The sequence below is a fragment of the Rhinatrema bivittatum genome, chromosome 4, assembly GCF_901001135.1.
Source record: "Rhinatrema bivittatum chromosome 4, aRhiBiv1.1, whole genome shotgun sequence".
NCBI classification, from domain to species: Eukaryota; Metazoa; Chordata; class Amphibia; order Gymnophiona; family Rhinatrematidae; genus Rhinatrema; species Rhinatrema bivittatum.
In genome coordinates, this window is record NC_042618.1 from 313,956,697 (window position 1) to 313,978,230 (window position 21,534).

General features: G+C 40.5%; 1 protein-coding gene across 3 annotated transcripts in view; it reads left to right on the plus strand.

Moving 5' to 3' along the window:
* The window catches only part of TBCD (tubulin folding cofactor D), a 974,871-nt gene that overhangs the window by 350,285 nt on the left and 603,052 nt on the right, over positions 1–21,534 (plus strand). For all 3 annotated transcript variants that reach the window (XM_029600281.1, XM_029600283.1, XM_029600282.1), the window contains exon 15: positions 7,129–7,285. In XM_029600281.1, coding sequence (XP_029456141.1) covers positions 7,129–7,285 — 157 coding nt within the window. The remainder of the gene's footprint in view (positions 1–7,128; positions 7,286–21,534) is intronic.

A 21,534-nucleotide genomic window follows, 5' to 3' on the forward strand; every position in this document is an offset into this window, starting at 1 on the left:
GGACCTTAATGTGGTATTAACAAGACTCATGCGTTCTCCTTTTGAACCCATGAATTCTTGCGATGTTAAATTTCTCACATGGCAGACTATCTTTTTAATAGCCATTACTAAAGAGTGTGGAGGGTAGAGAATGAAAGTACAGGGTAATGCAGACGAGAATGAATTTACTCAATCCTACATTTAAGAAGTAATATTTCAAAGCGATAATAACTCAATAATACACCTGGACTTGACCAACATTACTCAAATAATGATTTTATTTATGAAATTGTAACCAAACTTTATTGGCACCTGTTAGAATGTACGATATCCTACATTTACTTACCTTAGTCTATGTGCCTATTTGTAAACCGTTGCGATGGTATATAACTTAGCGACGGTATAGAAAAGTTTTTAAATAAATAAATAAATACATCTGCTAGAAGGGTTAGTGAGTTACAAGCACTTGTCACATACTCACCCTATACAAAATTCCTACATGACCGAGTGGTACTCCGTACACACCCAAAATTCCTTCCCAAGGTAGTTACAGAATTCCACTCGAATCAGTCCATAGTCTTGCCCACATTGTTTCCCAAGACCTCACTCTCACCAAGATGAGAGGGCTTTGCACACTTGGACTGTAAACGTGCACTTGCATATTACTTAGACCGCACTGCAGTCCATAGGAAATCCACTCAACATCTTTGTTTCTTTCGATCCAAACAAACCAGGTAAAGCAGTGGGGCAAACAAACTCTTTCCAACTGGCTTGCAGATTATATAAAGTTCTACTATTGTTCAGTGCCAGTAGCTGACATATATGTTTATTGTAAACCGGCATGATGTGATACTCTCACGAATGCTGGTATAGAAAAAACTCAAATAAATAATATGTAAAGCTGCAACATGGAGTTCTCTTCACACCTTTGCGGCTCATTCCTGTTGGACAAAGAAGGACAACAAGATTCCGCCTACGGACAATCTGTCTTAAAGAACTTATTTCCAGTATAATCCCAACTCCTTTTACATCCAACCTGCTGTGATTTAAGGCTGCCCCTATTTTTCCAACAGTATACCAATTGTTGTGTCTGTTGCACGAGTTGTATGCTGTTGATCCACCACAAATAGGACTCAGCCTGTAGTTTGCTATCACCCATATGTGAGGACTAGCATCTGCTTGTCCTGGGATAAAGAAAAATTGCTTATCTTGTAATAGGTGTTATCCCAGGACAGCAGGATGTAGTCCTCACGAAATCCACCCGCCACCCCGTGGAGTTGGGTCCGATCCGTTTTATTATTTTATTTTTGCTAAAGCTTATTGCTATATACGAGACTGAAGGGAGACCCCTGTGGCTCGAGGGATCATGGCATGCTGGGTATGCTCAGTATGCCAGTCAAAAGTTTCTAGAAACTTTGACAGAAAGTTTTCCGTGATAGGGCTCCGACAGTGACGTCACCCATATGTGAGGACTACATCCTGCTGTCCTGGGATAACACCTATTACAAGGTAAGCAATTTTGCTTTCTTGAATTTAGATATAGAAACCCTGGCAGGATTGGAGGTTTATTTTACATGCATCCCTACTTGGCATGGGGCTTGAACCCAGGACCCTGGGATCTCCAATGCTAGCCTGTTGCAGTGTACTTCACGCCTGTGCCAATGGAACACATTTACCCACTTTTTTGTGGAAGCATTTCTGAGGTGAGTTTAGACTGTGGGAGGCAACAACTTGCATTGTTTTGCTTTTTCAAAACTATCAGGCCGATACAGTAAAGTGCGCTCAGCTGAGCGTACTGTTTTACCCACGGTTGGATGTGCGTTTTGGACGCGTGGCCACTACCCCTTATATAATGGGTTTAGGGCATCCAAAATGCAGGTCCAACCCCCCCCCCCCCCCCCCGAAACTAATAGTGCTCATCCCATGCAAATGCATGGGATGTTGGTTCTGAACACCAACAAAACAGAAATCCTGATAATAGCACCGGAAAAACATACCTCACAGACCTCAAGCAATTCTCCAGACACCTCAGGATACACCACCTCACCACAAGTCAGAGATCTGGGTGTGATATTAGACGACAGATTCAACCTCAATAAATTCGTCAACAACACCACCAAAGAATGCTTCTTTAAATTACAAAGTTTTAAAGAAACTAAAGCCACTTCTACGCTACAGAGACTTCCGCACAGTACTCCCAAGCCATCATTCTCCCTGAAACTAGACTATTGCAATTCACTTCTGCTAGGACTTCCTGCCTGCTCTACAAACCCCTCCAGATGGTGCTGAATGCCACAGCAAGAATTCTCACCAACATCAAAAAAAAGAGACCACATCACCCCGATCCTCCAGCACCTTCACTGGCTCCCCATTAAATACAGGATACAGTTCAAAAGCAGCATGATGATGCATAAGGCCCTTCATAACATATCCCCACTCAACTTAACCTTCAAGCTGCAACTACATACTTCGGACAAGCCGACTAGAAGTGCATACCAAAACAGAATGATTACTCAGCCCGCAAAATCCTCACTGAGAAGACGCGCTATATCAACCGCGGGCCCGTCCCTCTGGAATTCCTTACCACCAGACCTCCGCCTGGAGCCGTGCCATACCACTTTTAAGGCGAAATTAAAGACTTGGCTCTTCCTGCAAGCATTCCCAGAGAGCTAAGAACAAACTGATATAACAACCCATAACAACCCTGGTCCTTTGGTTCTAATGTATTATTCTCTACACTATTTAGCTAAGATTTGTATTGCCTTACTTATATGTTTAAAGTTGTAACTAGTTAGTTTCGCTTATGCTTATTAGATCAAGTTTCTGATTTGTTCCATGTAAACTGCTACACGGCAGTAGTTATTACCGTTTAACTGTGAACCGGAGTGATATGTATTGTATACAGGAACTCCCGGTATATAAAATCCATAAATAAATAAAATAAAATGAGGCTATTAGTTGTTTGCCTGGGATACAGAAAAAAAATGCACTCATGATCCACACGTTTTATGCTTAGAAATTAGCACCTGCCAAAGGGCAGGCGTTAACTTTTGAGCAGCCCAGAAAGTGTACAGAAAAGTAGGAATAACTGCCTTTTCCGTACATCCTCCAACTTAATATCGTGGCGATATTAAGTCAGAGGAAGCAAAAGGTTAAAAAAAAAAAAAGTGCTGGCAGGTCAGGTTAAGAAAACAGACGCTCAATTTTATGAGCATCCAGTTAGGAAAAAGGATGCTCATAAAATTGAGTGTCCATTTTCCAAACTCTCTGACAGCCAATTCTCCTGGGCTTCTGCTGATAAGGAGGCATGGTTAGGGGCATGCTATTGCCCCCGGTGCCTCCTTTTCAGCACTACCCCTCATTTAAATACGGTATCATGTGCCGAGGAGAGGTGGCTGGGCACATGTTAGGAAAGCAGGTGCTAAGCACTGAGCACCTGTTTTCCCACGCACTTTACAGTATTGGCCTGTTATGTGCATTGTTTTGGCCAGAAAAAGTACACACAGATACGTTCCTTGTGAAATTTTCCCTTTGAAAATTGGCACAAAGCCAGAGGGTACAAATACCCACAGACTTTGCATCAAAACACAATTTTGAAAATTGCTTCCATAAATTTTATATAAATGAAAAAGAGAGATATTATATGTAATCCTTTTTTAGATAGCATGCTGCTGTTGGTAAGAGCTCAACATAGTTTTCCAAAGTTTAGTATAATGTATTTAAGTTGAGATATAGAAATGATACTGCATTTTTATGTGAGATGGAAAACAGAGTGGTTATTAAAATACTTTTGGGCCGATTCAGTAAAATGCACGTGAGAGCCGGCGCTCCAAGACGAGTGCCTGCTTTCCCGACGCGTGCCCAGGCCACTCTCCTGGGCGCGTGATTCTGTATTCAAATGAGGGCCCGCGGTAAAAAGGAGGTGCTGGGGACACTAGCGCGTCCCTAGCGCCTCCTTATTGGCAGAAGCGGTGGCTGCCAGCGGGTTTGACAGCTGACGCTTAATTTTACTGGCGTTGGTTGTCGAACCCGCTGACAGCCACAGGTTTGGGAAACGGATACTGGCAAAATTGAGCGTCCGTTTTCCAACTCGCCGGCCGTGGGCAGATTTTTAATTTTTGTTTTTGTTTTTGGGGCCTCCAACTTAATATCGCTATGATATTAAGTCGGAGGGTGTACTGAAAAACAGCTTTTTCTGCTTTTCTGTACACTTTCCTGGTGCCGGTCGAAATTAACTCCTGCCTTTGGGCATTAATTTCTGAGAGTAAAATGTGCGGCTTGGCTGCACATTTTACTATCTGTATCGCGCGGGACTAACTAATAGGCTGTATTAGTTTCGGGGGGTTGGAAGTGCATTTTCCACATGCTATTACCCCATACTGTATAAGGGGTAATAATAGCACGTGGAAAACGCGCATCCAAACAGAGGCTAACTGTGCGCTTGGCCTGAGCGCACCATACTGAATCGGCCTGTTGTGTCATATGTGAAATCCTGGTTAATTAGGGATGCTATAGTTAAGTAACACAGTATTTAAAAACTGCTTGGAGAGACAGTAGCAATCACAAACCTAAAAAGCTAAGTTTGGGTCTGCAGTTTTTCTGTGGCAGCCTTCATAGTGTCTTGATACCAAAATAGGCTTCAGGTTTTAGATGTTCTGAGCTACTCGGTTGCTTGCATTATTGATGTCAGAATTGTGTTAATGTATACTAGGAATACAAAGTTGGATCTTTGCATTTTTCTTAATGTGCTTAGGGGTTCATATTTTATTTAACAACAATGCAACATGCTCACTCATTTTTGGTGAAATGTGAGTGAAGCATCTAGATTTTTTTTTAATCAATATTTTGATGACGTACGAGGAGATGACGTACGAGGAGAGATTGAAGAATCTAAATATGTACACCCTGGAGGAAAGGAGGAGTAGAGGCGATATGATACAGACTTTCAGATACTTGAAAGGTTTTAATGATCCAAAGTCAACGACAAACCTTTTCCGTAGGAAAAAAATCAGCAGAACCAGGGGTCACGATTTGAAGCTCCAGGGAGGAAGATTCAGAACCAATGTTAGGAAGTATTTCTTCACGGAGAGGGTGGTGGATGCCTGGAATGCCCTTCCGGAGGATGTGGTGAAGACCAGAACTGTGAAGGACTTCAAGGGGCGTGGGATAAACACTGTGGATCCATAAAGTCAAGAGGCCGCCAATGAAGAGTGGGTGACTCGCCAGAAATGATGCTACTGCCTGGAGACAATACCCTTATTCAATAAACGTACACATGCTTACTGTGACTCCAACATCGTTCTAGCTTCAACAGCAAGAGGAAATGTGGAATAAAGGATCTGCACTCACAAAGGGGGGAGTAGCTGGCTTGTTACGGCGGTTACTACCCCAAACCAAATAAGCCTGTTACTTCAATTTCTATGCATATACAGCAGAGCTCTCTGCTTCAACGGCAGGGGAGAAGAAAAAAGGGTTCGCACTCACAAAGCGGGGAGTAGCTGGCTTTTTACGGGCGGTTACTACCCCAAACCAAATGTGCCTGATACTTCACTTTCGATGCATATCCAGCAGGCTCTCTGCTTCAACGGCATGGGAGAAGAATAAACTGATACTTCAAGCATATCCAGCATAGCTCCCTGCTTCAACGGCAGGGGAGAAGAAAAACAACCAATAAGGGCTGTATAACATAGTCTGAGTAAAACAAATAAGCATGGGTGTAGCTTGCTTATTGCGGCGGTTACTACCCCTACTACCCCTAACTTATCAAGCTAGATATTTCACTTGGATGCAGCTCCATCACTGCTTTCTACATTAATGGTGGGGGTGGAAGGGAAATAGAACCAAGAGCTAAGAGAAACAGATAAGTATGAGAGAAATAAGTGTGTGAAGCTTGCTGGGCAGACTGGATGGGCCGTTTGGTCTTCTTCTGCCGTCATTTCTATGTTTCTATATGTTTTGTTTTTCACCCTGCAGTTTCCTCTTGCTTCTTTGGACTTCCAACTCATTTAGAGCCAGAGCTTTAATGGATGCCAAAGCATCGCATTTATTTGCAGTTACCCACAGATTTATTTTCCCCTATTCTATTTCCTATCTTCCCTTCCACCCCCTGATATCTAATCCTGTCATTGCAGTGACAGTCATGGGTCAAGGACCATGTACCTAGACTTCTTCCAGAACCCTGCAATCATGTGCCCTAAATCTGGCCACCAGGTATCTCCCTTAAGCAATGACCATGACACTCTCCTCTCCCCTGCTATAAAATCTGTGACCCAACTCCAGGGGACCCGGGGGCATGGAGGACCCATCTCTGGGTTCAAATCAGGAGCTTTTCATGTGGCAGTGCACAGTATTAATTTATTAAATTTATTGCCTGCGTAATCAAGATACTTCAAATGTAGTTACGATATAAAATCTTTCTCTACCGGAATTACAAACACACACAAATTAAGACAATATAAGACACTCAGAAAACAAACAATATACAAAATATAATTTACAAATAGTCCACCTATATGAAAAAATCTCTGCCTGCCAGAGGCCAGCATGCTGATCCTCAAATCTTCTATCACCTTACAAACAAATTTCATGACATCACAGAAAATTTCATAGAGATTAATACACAAGTCTCATAAATACTTGCCACTTGAGCCACTGGACTGGCCCCTTCATTTATTAATTTTTAAAACCTTTTAAGTAATCCAGCCAATTCTTTCACTTGCATGCTTCTCAGAAATAGCTGAAAAATACCTTTAAAATTTGGAGATCTACTTTAAATATGGCCACCAGGTCACATCTCAATTTTCAACATTACTGCTGCTTCTGTATTATGCAACTTGTGTTCTTGCTGGATGGTGGGATGTTGAGAGGTCTATGGATATTGTAAATGCATTGGACAGATAAAGAAGCATAACTATTTCAGAATTGCTTTAAAACATATAAATATGAGGCATCATTACTTTAAAACACAAGTTTCCTTTTTCAAGGTTCACAATGTTTGCAGTTAGAGGAAAATATCATGCATATGGACTGGAGATAAAAGGAAAGGGGCCCTCATTCTGGGATTTATCTTAGCTTTCTGAAAATGTATGATCATTTGCCGGTAATGTTGAAGTGCTGATATCATAATCTTCTCATTCTGTTCTTATGCAGTTGTGCCAGTGATCTTGAAGGCACTGACTTATGATGAGAAGCGTGGAGCCTGTAGCGTGGGATCCAATGTTAGAGATGCGGCATGTTATGTTTGTTGGGCTTTTGCACGTGCCTATGACCCTCTGGAACTCAGACCGTTTGTAAATAAAATTGCAAGGTAAGCATCTATGATAAATATGAATTAATTGTATTCCACAACACAGAAAATCACTGAGAATTAACCTTTTACACTAAAAAGCTAGTGAAATGAGTCTTGGTTGTATTTTCTTGTTGAGAAGATACTTGTTTTATATAGAAAACAAAAAAAAAGTCTCTTAAAATAGATGTGTTCTTGCTTGTTTGGGAAAGATGACCATAAAGTGAAATTGAAGAGCTAAGTCTGCTGGTGAAATTGAGAATGTAAAGACTAATGCTGCTACTTGTATTTTTCTAATTGCTGAATTTGTAGATGAAAAGATGTTTGGGTTTTTTTTTTTTTTAATGAACCAGTATTTTGTAATCAAGGTGGACAAGTTTTGTGCATATTAGTGGTTCCTCAGCCTTCTTTTGAGAGCCATTTAAGAGGTTTTACAAAATTACAAGACCTAGTTTTTATGGTCCCAGACAGGTCTAGCTGACCATCATCATTGGGTTCTGTGATGAATAGCACACAGGGCGGGGATTCTACTCCAGATACTCCATGATTCCAAAGAGAACAGGATGACTCCTTCCCATCCTAGACCTGAGGGTTTTAAACAACTTTCTTAAAAAAAAAAAGTTCAAGATGGTTTCCCTGGGTACCTTGATCCTCCTTTTGCAAAAGGGGACTGGCTATGTTTCCTTGACCTTAAGGACGCTAGTTTGCCATCTGACCTGGACAGGGAGTAGAACTGAGGTACCTTCCTGTTATAGAGGGACATAAAAAGATCTATATCCAGGCTCCCCACATGCAGAATATACGATTCACTACCCTCTGGTCCAGAGACCACTCATGGGGTCTGAAGGCTTGACTCAGCCTGTCCGCCATCACATTCTCCATCCCAGCCAGGTACATGGCCCTGAGCACTATCCCATGAGACAGGGCCCACGACCAGATCTGGATCGCTTCCTGACACAGGCGGTATGATCCTGTGCCCCCCTGCTTGCTGACATACCATATGGCTACTTGGTTGGGTTCAGGCTGTCTCCCCCTCTGTTACCAACAGCACCGGTGGTGGTGTGCCCATTCGCACCTGGTTAGGTGTCTGTTGATTCCCTTTTGGGTTGGGGAGCAGCCTGTAGCTAAGGATTCACCCATGTGTGAGGACTACCATCCTGCCTGTCCTCAGAGAAAGCAGAGTGTTCTTTGAGGACAACAGGATGTTAGTCCTCATGAAACCTGCCCGCAGCCTCATGGAGTTGGGTTTCTCCGATTTTTAGCTTTTGGCACTGTGGTGGTTTGTATTTTCTGCTTTTTTGTTCAGGATAACCTATAGCTAAGGATTCCCCATTTGTGAGGGTTGCATATCCTTCTTGTCTTCAGAGAAATCAAAAGTTGCCTACCTATAACAGGTATTCTGTGAAGACAACAGGGTATCAGTCCTCACAGAAACCTCCCCTAGGAATTGACGTCTCCTTATATAACCGAAGTGGTACATACCAAACTGAAGGGGGCCCCCTGTAACAGCTGTGATGGGGGACAACTTGCACACGCTTAGTCGAATATGCTGAAAATTATGGACGCTCTGAAGTTGTACTAATCCAAGCTCCACTGAATGATGTCGACCACATATTTTATTTATTTATTTATTTGAGTTTTTTCTATACCGGCATTCATGGAATTCGTATCATGTCGGTTTACATAAAACAAGGGGTGATCAAAACATTATAAACGTGCATAAATATGAGAGTATACATTTAAACATTATAACAAGTTATAAAAGTGCGCAGAAAAATCAGTTACAATAAAACAAGGATGGTTCTAACTTGGAGAAGAAGCAGAGTATGATAGAAGTTTTAGCAAGAAGAAGAACAAGCAGTGTTTGGTATGTCTGTATCAGTTTAGTGGGAGATAATCCGTCTTTCTGTATTTGGTGGAAGAGCATCAGTCAGAGTCCGGAAAGGCTTTCTTGAACAGCCATGTCTTAAGTCTCTTTCTGAAGGTTGGAAGACATGGTTCCTGTCGTAATTCTAAGGGGATTGAGTTCCATAGTGGGGGACCTGCAGTAGAGAAGGCCCTGTCTCTCAGAGTTATATGTTGGGTGGTATTGGCGTGTGGTACCTGTAGAAATTCTCTGTACACTTCTCTAGTGGGTCTGTTGGAGGAGTGTTTTTTGAGAGCTATTTGTAGATGTAGTGGAGCTAGTCCATGGATGTTTTTGAAGATTGTGGTGAGGGATTTATGGATTATTCTGTAGTGTATTGGCAGCCAGTGAAGGTCTTTAAGGACTGGCGTAATGTGATCTCTTCTTCTCTTGTTGGTTAGGATTCTTGTTGCCGTGTTTTGAATCATTTGGAGAGGTTTGGTATGGATAACATATGAAGACTGTTATCTGGCTTCTTTGGAGAACAACAGATACTGATAAGCGAGTTTAGTATTTATGTTGGCTGATGATAAAAAGATAATATTGCTGCTCTTAAAATTAACAGTATACTTGTTTTGCAAAGTACAAGTATTTTACCTTGGTGTGTACATGTATTTATGTATGTGTATATGTATCTCTCTCTCTCTCTTTGTATATAATATATATATATATATGTCTGTATGTATATAGATTGAGGGTAATTTTTAAAAGGAGTTATGTCGAGTAAAGTATATTTATGCAAATAAATCCTATGGGACAATTCAGTGACATATACTGTCTCAATTTTCAAAAGCCCATTTACTTGACTAAAACCCAGTTTTAAACGTGTAAATGCTTTTTAAAATCAGGCCCATGAGTAATATTTGAAAAAGATTTTTAGATCAGACACACTTGTCTAATCTATACATTGATAGCAGAGATCAAAACCTCATAAACATTTACCACTATACTGAATTACTAAGTAATATTTCTTCATATATTATGCATTTAAATTCCAGTAACAGTACTGTAGTACTTCTGTTTATTTAGAAAATCTATTAATTGTCCTTACAGTCTCCATTAAAGTCGCATATTTCATTTTGAAAATATTGCTCAAGATTTATAAAGCAATATGAGTTCTAGGAACCCAGGGGAATGTTTAGGAATAAAAAAAAGAACTTTATTAGTTGAAACTAGGTCAATGCTGCCTTCCTTGGAGTGAACATTAGAGCTTAATTCAGGGCAATGTTCCCTCTAATGTTTTTTGTGTGTAAAAACAGCAAAGTTCTTGTGCGCAACAATATGTACCAACTTTTTCACAGTGTTCTTTGAAATACCATTCTGTTCTGTTTCTTATGTCTTATGTTTCCTTGTGTGTTCTTGTTTCATGACCCTGTGTGCGTATGCACACCTTACAGGGAACATTGTTTATAAGACTGCTGGTTCTTATTGTCTTGTTAAAGCAATTCAGCAAAAGACATAATACATGTGGATAGCTGAAACTCAACCTTATGATTACATTTTCTCTCTGGGAAGCTATGTTGGCAACATAGGAAGCAGGTTAAGATCTTGTGTATATTGGGATGAAAGTAAAAAAAAAAAAAAAAAAATTAAGATGCTCTATCAGTGCAATAAGGTTGTAGGGCAGGGTGTGGTGATACTATGAAATATCCATTGGGTGTGTTTTATAAGGGCCTGCAATCTTCTGCTGTTTTAGGTGTGGCGACATCTCCCAGTATCACCACACCCCTCAGTGCATTTGTCCCATTATATAATGGCTCATTTGGATCAGCCAATCCAAATATTTCCTATTTTTACCACTACTGGCTTCCAGTTGATGGAATATCATAAGAACTGAGTATTTATTGTCAGAAGAAGAGACTGCAATAAATTCTCTTCTAGTTAACGCTTTCAATGTAAGGTGAATTCTGACACTCTTGGATCCTTGAATGAATTTGTACAATATCAGATGTAGCCCCAAGCAATATCATTGCTCATGTGTTTCACAATTATTTCTGACAAAATCTTTTTTGTCTATAACTATTAGAAGGCAATGAAACATTTATTCATTATATATTTTATTCGATTTATAAACACTTTATGATATAAAACATTGCTCAGAGCAGATAATTATAACATCAAATTTATAAAGTAGAACTGAAAATCATAAAAATTTGACATTGATCATAACAGCTGTTCAACAGTACACACCTAAGCCATTAATCAAGATCCCATACTGAAAATGCAGCTCCTGAAAGAGCCAATACCGAGCACCTAATATCAAATATCTTAAAAGAAATCCTTACATAAGCAAGTAATTCATACATTTAACAGACAAAAATTAAAATACAGCTTCAAAAATGGCTATCAATAACAAAGCCAGAAACAATGAAACTCAGCTGCCAGGATAGTGATTTGTTTACAGGGAGGTATTAGAATCACTCCCTACCTGAAGGATGATTTACACTAGCTGCCATTTGTGCAATGGGTAAAATTTTAAAATCTGATGTTAATTCATAAATCTAGGTTGATACATATTATTTGAAAGATGATATTAGAAGCTGTTCATTACATTCTGCTTCTCAATGCTTGCTAACTTTGCCTGCTTTATCTGTTACTCGTCTGATATCCTAGAACAAAAGCATTTTCAATAATAGGTCCAGAGCCTTGTAATTCCTTCCCTTATGAGATTTGCTGTGAGCAAGATTAAGTTTTAGAAAGAAAGTAAAAACATTTTTGTTTGAAGCTTTTTAGTTGAAAATTGTTGTACTGTATTAGTCTGTTTTAATATGTTTGTATTTTTGTATTTTAATGTTTGTAATTTGTATTGATAAAGTTGAAATAGGGAATATAAATGAAATAAAATGGCTATACTACAGAGCCAGGGTTTCAATTGTTGCCTGAAAATCAGTTGTCACCCTTGTAGAATTTTGAAAACAACAAATGTGGCTTTGATAACTTGTGATAATTTAATAGCTGCTGTTTGTTTATTTGCAAACATTTGATATTTTGCCTTTTCCAAGATTGGCCTCAAAGTGGATTAAAAACAGTTTAAAATTAAACTTAAAGGTACAAAATAAGAGTGACAATTGTTGGAAGGTTATTCTTAATCATTATTGAATGAAAAAACTTGTCAGTGACATTATAATTTTTTTCTTCTTTAATGCAGTCTAGGGGAAGGCCTGGTTGAACAACCATGTCTTAGCTTTTTTCCAGAGAGTGAGGTAATTCTGCTTGATACAAAGGGGTGTAATGGTCCATTGTACCAGATTTTAGCTGCATAGCAGCTGAAAGTGTGAAATATTGTGATCAATTTGGCGGAATCCAAAGATGGGGGAGGATAGTGAGGCCATTTGTGAAGGTCAAGGTTCTCTAGTGGGGTGTAGGAGGCAAGTCATTGAGAGAGATACTCTGAGGCCTGTTTAATCACATATTCAAAGGCAAATCAAAAGGTTTTGAACTTTATCTTGCTTTCAACTGGGAGCCAGTGCAGCTATGAGATGGGCCTTCTGTTGTCTTACTCTGGCCCCTACCAAAATTCTAGCTGCAGTATCCTGCATGAGTGAGATGTTCAGACTGTATTAAGAAGCCCTTGAATAGAGAGTTGCATTAGTCAGTTTGGTTGGTGATTAATGCATAATTATGGTAGCTAAATTGTTTGTTCAGGTGGTTGTGCTGATAGCTTTGAGATATGAGATTCCATAGTGAAGGTTTGATCAGGGGGAACACCAGAGTATTGTACAGATACCTTGGGATGTAAGGGGTTACCCGATTAGGTACTGTTTATGACATGGTCTGGTGGTTTCTGCATAAAAATAGCCTAATTTTCAGACTTATTTTATACCTCTTACTTGTTGACAGAAAAGTAGGTTATAAAGATATTGACATGAGAAGGATTGAAAAGATATATTTACACACCTCAGGTGTGTTATGAGATCAAGTTTCTTTCAGCACCTATGAAGTTCATTTATACCTCTCATCATGGAACCTAGAGTGTACTGTTCTATTTAAAAACACATAAATTTAAAATAAAAGTTATGCTACATATTTTCTTTTGCGGGAGAAAAGGAAGAAAGTGTAATTTTAAGAGAGATCAGTATTCAAAGGGATTTCTCTGGATAACTTTAGAGTTAGCCTGATAAAACCTGGGGTTTGAATGTCTTGGCCACTTATCCGGATAAATGTTATCTGACTAAGTCATTAACCAAATAAAATTTATCCAGATGCATTGGAGGTGTTCCAGGGTGGAGGTAACTTAGCTGACTAACTTATCTGGCTAACTCAAGTTAGCCAGATAAGTTGTTTGACCAAGTCTGAATGTGACCAAGAGCAGAGTTATTTGGGACACGCTGGAAGCTGGACACATATACAGAGCTAGTGGCAATGGGAAGGGGTTTGGGGGTTCTGGGTACAGTGGAAGGGTTCGGGTTTGGTTTATGGGGAAGAGAAGGAAAGGTGGACTTCTGGCAGGGGCCAAGCATTTTTAATACATTTTGGTGGTGGAGGATTGTTGACTTATCATCTTTGGAGATGGAGCAAACCAAGGAAAGCTAGAAATATTTTGAATTGTCACTCAGTTGATACTCTGGAGTTTGGCAAGAGAGGCAGATAGATGAGGGAAGAGACTAAAAGCCCTCAGATCATTTTCCTGGTTCCCAGTTAAACTGTTTGTTCCTAAAGGGACTGGGCACTATGGAAGCTCTTGCTAGGACTACAGGAAAATCCTATAATTGTTCTATCTTTATTTAGGAAAGATTTGTCCACAACATGCATCATATTTGATTATAGCTGTGAATAAGAAGCACTGCTTTTTTTTAGGCAAGTCTAAGAAATTTTGGCACAGAATAGGTTAATACCATCTATATATATATATATATATATATATATATATATAAAATCTGTGAATTCCCACGTTATACTTTAGTTGTAACTTAATAGGTAGGTTTTATGACCTGATTTAATCTGTTTACTTTGATATCATTAAAAGCAAAACAAAAAGTGCTAAATAATAATTTTCTAAAGCAACTGATTGCATTGCTGATTACTGAACGCTGGCGTCTATATTTTTTTCTCTAACACGTAAGCACACAATGCAAATAGTGCGTGCAGTGTGGGTGTGCAAGCAGTTTCACCTTCCCTGGGGTACCGCGTTGTTTGTGGTGAGAAGTAAAGAAGGGTGTGAACACTGGTAAAGCTCAGAGTCTGAGATAGCTTGCTGCAGGGTAAGAAACTGTCCTGCAGAAGCAGGAAATACGAAGCATTGCTGTAAGCTATGTCTTGAGCTATTGCTACATGTGACAATCTTCAGTATAAAAAAATTCTGATCCCCTTTAGAAGTGCATGTCTGCAGCAACTGTACATAATTTGTTTATATGTACACATGTGAAACATTTTGCAGAAATTTGTCTGAAATATACATTCAGAATAATCTCATTAACCTGTACAATAATTATTTTTATGTATTATATGTCACTTATTTTCAGTCTATAGTGAGCAGAGTAAACCTGGAGATTAGTTGGTGATTTGGCAGTATCTTGAGTGCAGTAAATCTGTAAATAGATGCAACATGATTATATTATTTAAGTGAATTGGATATGATAGATCATTATTTAAATGTGCATATATTCAAAATAAATATGCCAGCAAATAAAATAATTGTATTGGGTATTATAGAAACACATTTTAACATTGATCTGAAGCGTCTTGACAGGCGAAATGGATGCAATCAGATGAAATTGCAACTCAAAATAAATAAGACTGTTAAAATACTATACCATCACACAACTTAACTATTTTGGGCTGCATTTTTTTTCCAAATGTATTGCATGTTAGAAACATTTGGTTTATTTACATAGTGGTGGTCAGCAAAAGGTTGGAATGATGTAAAACCACAAAATGCTGAGCCCTCATAGCTGTCAGTTTTTCACCATTCATAATTAAGCAACTGCTTTATCAGTTAAATTAGTGGTTCCCAACCTATGGTCCACAGACCCTAGGGGGTACGCCCAAGGGCGGCTCAAGGCAATCTGCTGCCTGAGGCGAGGGAAGAGATGTCGCTTCCCTCCCATCTCGCCCCTTGAGGCATGGCACAGATCAAATTACTGAAATGGCAAGGAGGTAGTGGCCGCCTTGGAGTTTGGCCCTTTCAATGATTTGAAATGCTGGGGAGGGTAGGCAGACCAGGGGTCTAGAGTTCCCAGGTGTGTGGCAGATAAGAGTGTCAGTGACATTTCTAAGAAGCTGGCAATCCTGCCTCAGTCCTTGGAACCCTACCATCTGCTTCCCACCCTTCCCCATTATTTGTACCCTGGGGAGGTGGAAGATGGACGAATGTTAAGGGTCTATGCATGGCACACTCTTTCAGGGCCAGTGCAAGGGTATTAGGTGCTCAGCGAACCTTACACCCTTATGCTTCCCCATTCCCCCAGCTCTCACCATATACAATTGAAATTATGCATGAATAACAGATTTTACATAAAAAGGACATTCAAAATTACAATCTTCTGATGTAAAAATATCACTTACAACAATATTTACATGCAATGCTGTGATGCCAGTAAGAAAATTCTGCAAAAAAAGAAACTTGGAGCCCATATGGTATCAGGCATATTGTAAAGTGTTGGGTTTGAGCTTAGCCCTCGAAAAAAACATGAATAAACTGAATTACAATTACAGTATAGTAAACCTCCGACACCAAAACTACACTATCAGTACTCAAACTGTAAAAATCCTACCCATGAAAATGCAACATTGCAAATACTACACCAGGCTCAAAATACCAATACATCCCCTATTAAGAAAACAGAACAAGACAGGCTGTTATACATCCCCACACAGAAACTATACAATAGCAGAATACCTTACTTCCCTCACACACCAGAACACAGATAGACCCTCACCAAATACAGCATAAAGTGATCAAAAAGTACAAATAGAAATGTGCAGACAAAAACTGAACTCGAAATTGCTAAAAACCAGACTCTTTATGCAGTGCAACAATGGAAAAACAGAAACATCACTATTGCTCATAAAACAATAAAATCAGGAAATATAAAACAGTCATAATAGTAAAGCCATGCTAATAAAGGGGCCGATGCAAAAAACTTGCACTGAAAGCGGGTGCTGTGTACTCGGTGCCCACTTTCATAACACGCCCCCAGGCACCTCTCCTGGGGGGCGCGATGCAATATTTAGGGCTCGCGTTGTTGAGGAGGCGCTAGGGGCGATTGCCCGCCCCTAGCACCTTATTGACAGCGCAAGCCGAAAAGAGGTCCGCTGTGGTGGCTGTCCGCCAGTTAAGAAAACAGACACTGAATTTATCAGCACCCCATTTTCCTAACCAGTGCACATGCAGGGTTAGGAAAATGGATGCTGATTCAGCGTCCATTCTCCCAACCTGACTACTGGCACCAGAAGGAGAGTATAAAATCAATATTAAAGTGTTGGGTAGTTAATATTAAATTATTCACTCCTTCACTTATTGCGGATTGGTCCCTTTACTGTCACATGTCAGTGAAAGGACCAATCACCTTTCAGAAGGCTGTCCTGAAAGGGGATTGACCCTTTCACTGACAAATGTCAGTGAAAAGGACCAATGGGGGCAATAAGTGAAGGAGTGAATAAATTAATATTAAGTGCCTGACACTTTAATATTGATTTTATATACTCCTTCTGGTGCCAGTAGTCAGGTTCGGAGAATGGACGCTGAATTAACCAGCGTCCATTTTCCAAACCCCTGCCAGTGCTTTTTTTAAACTTTTTTTTTTAATTATTTTTTTAAAGAGTTGTTCCTCCCACTTGATATCCCAAGGATATTAAGTAGGAGACAGTAAAGAAAAGCAGTTTTTTCTGCTTTTCTGTACTAGTTTTAGTAGTGCTCAGCAATTAACGCCTGCTCCGGGCAGGTGTTAATTTCTGATCACTAAAATGTGCATCCTAGAAGCACATTTTTTTTTTTTTTGCATAGGGAGTGAATAACTAATAGCCTCATTCACATGCATTTGCATGTAATGAGTACTATTGGTTTCATTCCGCGTTGGATGTGTTGTAGAGGCGTTAATCCCCTTATTGCATAAGGGGATTAGTTAGCATCTCTACAAACCGCGTACTGTATTGCATCGGCCCCCCAAAAAATATTTCGACAGCTGATGAACAAAATAACATTCTAAAATTAAATTCATATAAACATTTCTAGAATTCCCCAAAACTATAAAATATGTAAAAATAGGAGATACATCAAACATCCAATAATAATTGAAAGTAATAAGGATAAAAAAAATTCCAGCTTTCCATACCTGGGAACTTTTGATTTCCAGTCATTCTGAAATTGTCCTGGATTAGTAGGGAACTGGGGGGCTACCCACAGATCTTGTCCACTCTCTCTCATTTACACACACTAACACACATGATCATTCTCACGTACACACACACATGCTTGCTCACACTCTCATATGCTTTTACACACACGCTCACTCACATTCAGATGCTTACACTCATGCTCACATTCTCTCGCGCATGCTCATACCCACACACTCTTTCACACATGCTCACACATATGCATACTTACTCACATGCTCCCTCTGCCTCCCCTTCTCACTCAGCCTCCTTTGCATTCCTTCTCTTCCTCCTTCCCCCTTCTCACTCACCCCTTTGCCTTCTGTCCCCTCTCTCACTTACACTCCCCTCCCATGCCATTCCTTCTCACTCACACCCCTACTTTCTCTTCCCTTCCCTTACACTCTACCCACTGGGTCTCTTCTTTTTTTCATGTCATACTCCAGCGCTGTCTGTGTGTTGTCTTACTGCCTGCAGGCTGTGGGATCCCCACTGGCATCTCATAATTTCAGCTGCTTCCACTTTTTTCTTCTTCCCTTGGGACCTGGGTACATCATAAACCCGTGCCACTGCTACCTCTGTCTTTGTGCTCATGGGGCTGGGAGCCCTGCATGCACATTATAAATTTGTACCGCTGCTGCCTTTACAGCTGCTTTCTTCCTGCCTGTGGGGCTGAGAAACCCCATGAGCACCTCAGATTCTCGTTACCGCCATCTTCTTCCTACCCCATAAACACACTAGCTAGAAAACTCCTGAAGAAAAAACACACCAGTGAAGCTGAGAAGCCCCGCAGATACGTTACAAATATGTGCCGCTGGTGTGTTTCTGCTGCGGCTATTTTCTAGCTGGGTACAGGGTGAGGCAGCTGCGACACAGGAGTTTTGAAGGGGAACTTTTTGCTGCTTCAAACTTTTGCCGCCTAAAGCGGCCGCCTCATCCTGCCTAATAATAAAACCATCCCTGGGTCTTCCAGACCATAACAGGGGTCTGCAAATTTTGGGAGGCGACAGGGAAGTCCGCACGAAGAAGAGAAACAGGCCACCATAGACCTCATTCTGCGGCAGCTGCGAAAGAGAAGGCGCACCAGGCTGCTGCACACCTCGTCCTACTGGCAGCTGAAGACTGAAGAGGGCCGCTGGCACATACCATCTCACCGACAGCCTAAGACTGCAGGAGATCGCAGGGCTGCTGGCTCGCCCCATCCTGCTGGTGGCTGGGGAACTAAGGCGGCTGTGTGACCATCGGCTCATCCTATCCCACGGGCAGCCTGAGTGAGGAGGAGGTTGCTGGTCTCTTCTCCCTCTACAGGCTCCATGACACACAGAGGGAGCAGACTGAGTGAGGGAGAAGGTGTATAAGCATGTGTGCTTCTGTGAATGAGAGATAGGAAACTTGTATGTATGCGTGTATATATGAGAGAGCATGTATATATGTGTATGAGCGAGGGAGTGTATGTTTGTGTGAGCATGTATGTATGAGAGAGCGTGTGTGTGTGAGAGATATTCTGTATGTTTGAGAGAGAGAGAGAGAAAGCGTGTGTGAGATGCGAGTGTGACAGAGAGGACGCATGTAAGGGAGAGAGAGATCATTTGTGTGTGTGTGTGAGAGAGAGAGAGAGGGAGGGAGCATATGTGTGAGTGAGAATGAACATGTGTATATGAGAGAGAGAGGAGAAAGTTTGTGCACCCCTCTCCTTACCCCTAGTAATCAATTGCATTTCAGGGTGACTGAAAATCAAACGGTCCCAGGTATGGAGACGGGGGAATTTCTAAATCCTTATTAGTTTTAATTGTTGTCTGTTACTTGATGTCTGATGTTTTGAAATATTTTATTGTTTGGGAAATTTAAAAATAATTTAAATGAATTTTAAATTATTGGATGTTGTATATGTCACTTTTGAATTATTATTTTATTAGTATGGTTTTAGCTATTATTGATACTATATTTCTTGATTGTATTTGGATTCAAGAAAGCATGGGATAAATTCAGGGGATCTCTAAGGAAGTAGTGGTAATTAAAATGCTAAATTAATTGGCTAGATGGGAAGACTAGATGGTCCATATATGGTCTTTTTCTGCCTTCATGTTTCTATGATGCTTTATGAAGAATGGTGGTGATTGTTTTTCATTTGCTGCAGTGCATATGGAGTCTGGCTTCTTGCAGTTTCCAAATCAACTTTTGTCTGCACATTTACATTTATTAAAATTTATGAATCACCTAGCACTTAAAACTGTATTCTATATTTGGAGAGAGTTTGTCTGTGTATGTATGATTTAGGTGAGGTATTCTGCTGCCATGTAGTTTCTAAATAGGGCTCTATAGCAGCATGTTCTGTTTTCCTTATAGGAGGTGTATTGGTGTTTTAGGACCTGGTATAATATTTGCAGTGTTTCCTTTTCATAGCTAAGGTTCTTATTGTTTGAGTCTGACATTGTGTGTTATGATATAGCAGATTTTCTATAGGCTCTGAGTACATTTTTTTGCTGGATTTTATATTGTACAATGTTCCTGGTAGTGGAGGGAGTTTGTGTTTCTGTTACTAAGCTGACATCAGAATTTGAATATTATGTTTTAATGGTGCGTGGTAAGGGGAAATATCCTTGTTCTGCCCTGCACCCTTTGTTGGGAGAATTTCTGTAAACTCAAGGTATTGTAGAACATGAGTTGCAGATTTTATATTGGGATTTGTCCCACTCCTATCTAGAAGAATTTTTGATTGAAGCAATTGAATAATTTAATGATAGTTTTGCTAAATGGCTGAAACTGGCCAATAATTGTTTTTTGCTTAGGTTCTTCTGTTTGATGAGGCCACTGACATGCATGTTAAGCACCTTGTGACAATCATGCAAAATGTTTGTGGCAGTGCCTCTTGCTTTATAAATGGGGGTAGCCTGCCTCTGCATATATGGAATTTGGTAACAGGCAGGTGTGGAGAGAGCCATTGGACCCCCACCAAGATCAAATTTAATAAGGTGGTTGCCCTGTCACAGGTGATTTTCTTTAAAAATCATAATTAAGAAAAAAATAAAATCTTGGTTGAGCATAGGGATTGGGAGGGAAATATGTGCACTAAACCTCTTTCCACCTCTTCCTTTTAATGACGTGGGCCTGTCTCAAACATCCCTACTATCCCTTTCCCCACCAGTCTCTCACTCTGTCTTTGTTCAGCCGTCCATCCCAAACAGTCCTTCTCTCTCACTCCACAAGCCCAGCTCCACCAGTCACCTTTTCTCCCCCTTCCACCCATCCAGTCTTAGCAGTTGCTCTTTCTCCCTCCACAAGTTCATCTCTGCCACTACTCACTCTCTCCGTTCACCAATTCATCCTCGCGTTATCTCTTTCCAACAGCCCATCCCTGCCAGTCGCTCTCTCTCTCTCAACCAGTCCATCCCTGTCAGTCTGTCTTTCTCTTTTTCCTTCCACCAGTCCATCCCCACAAGTCTCTTTCCCCACCAATCTCACAACAGTCTCTGTGTCTCCCTCCACAGTCCATCCCTGCCAGTTGCGCTCTCTCCACCAGTTCATCCCTGTAAGTCTTTCTCTGTCTCCCTAAACAGTCCAAGCCCGATCTCTCTCCTTCCACCAGTCCATTTCCACCAGTTTGTCTTGCTCTTCTCTCTCTCTCTCCCAGTCCCTTTCTATCAGTCTGTTTGTCTCTCTACCAGTCCATTTCCACCAGTCTTTCACTTTCCCTCTACCATTCCCTTTCTTGCCATTGTGACACTCTCGCTTTCCAGACCATCCTGGTCAGTCTTTCACCCTCTACCAGTCCATTTCTGAAACTCTGCCTCTCTCCCACCCTGTCAGTCTCTCTCTCTCCCTCCCTCCCTCCACCAGTCTATTCCCCTGTCAGTCCAGATCCAGACAGATCCAGATTTGTGGCTGATTAGTTACACCACAAGTTGTTGAATGAGTACATTCTTGCACATTTACTGCTGTGCTTTTTCATTGTATTTATTCCATTTATATCAGTAAGCATTATTTAATAAGTTTTATATATTGAGTATGGTATGCATGTAATTATATCTTTGTTATTACATTAAATAACCTT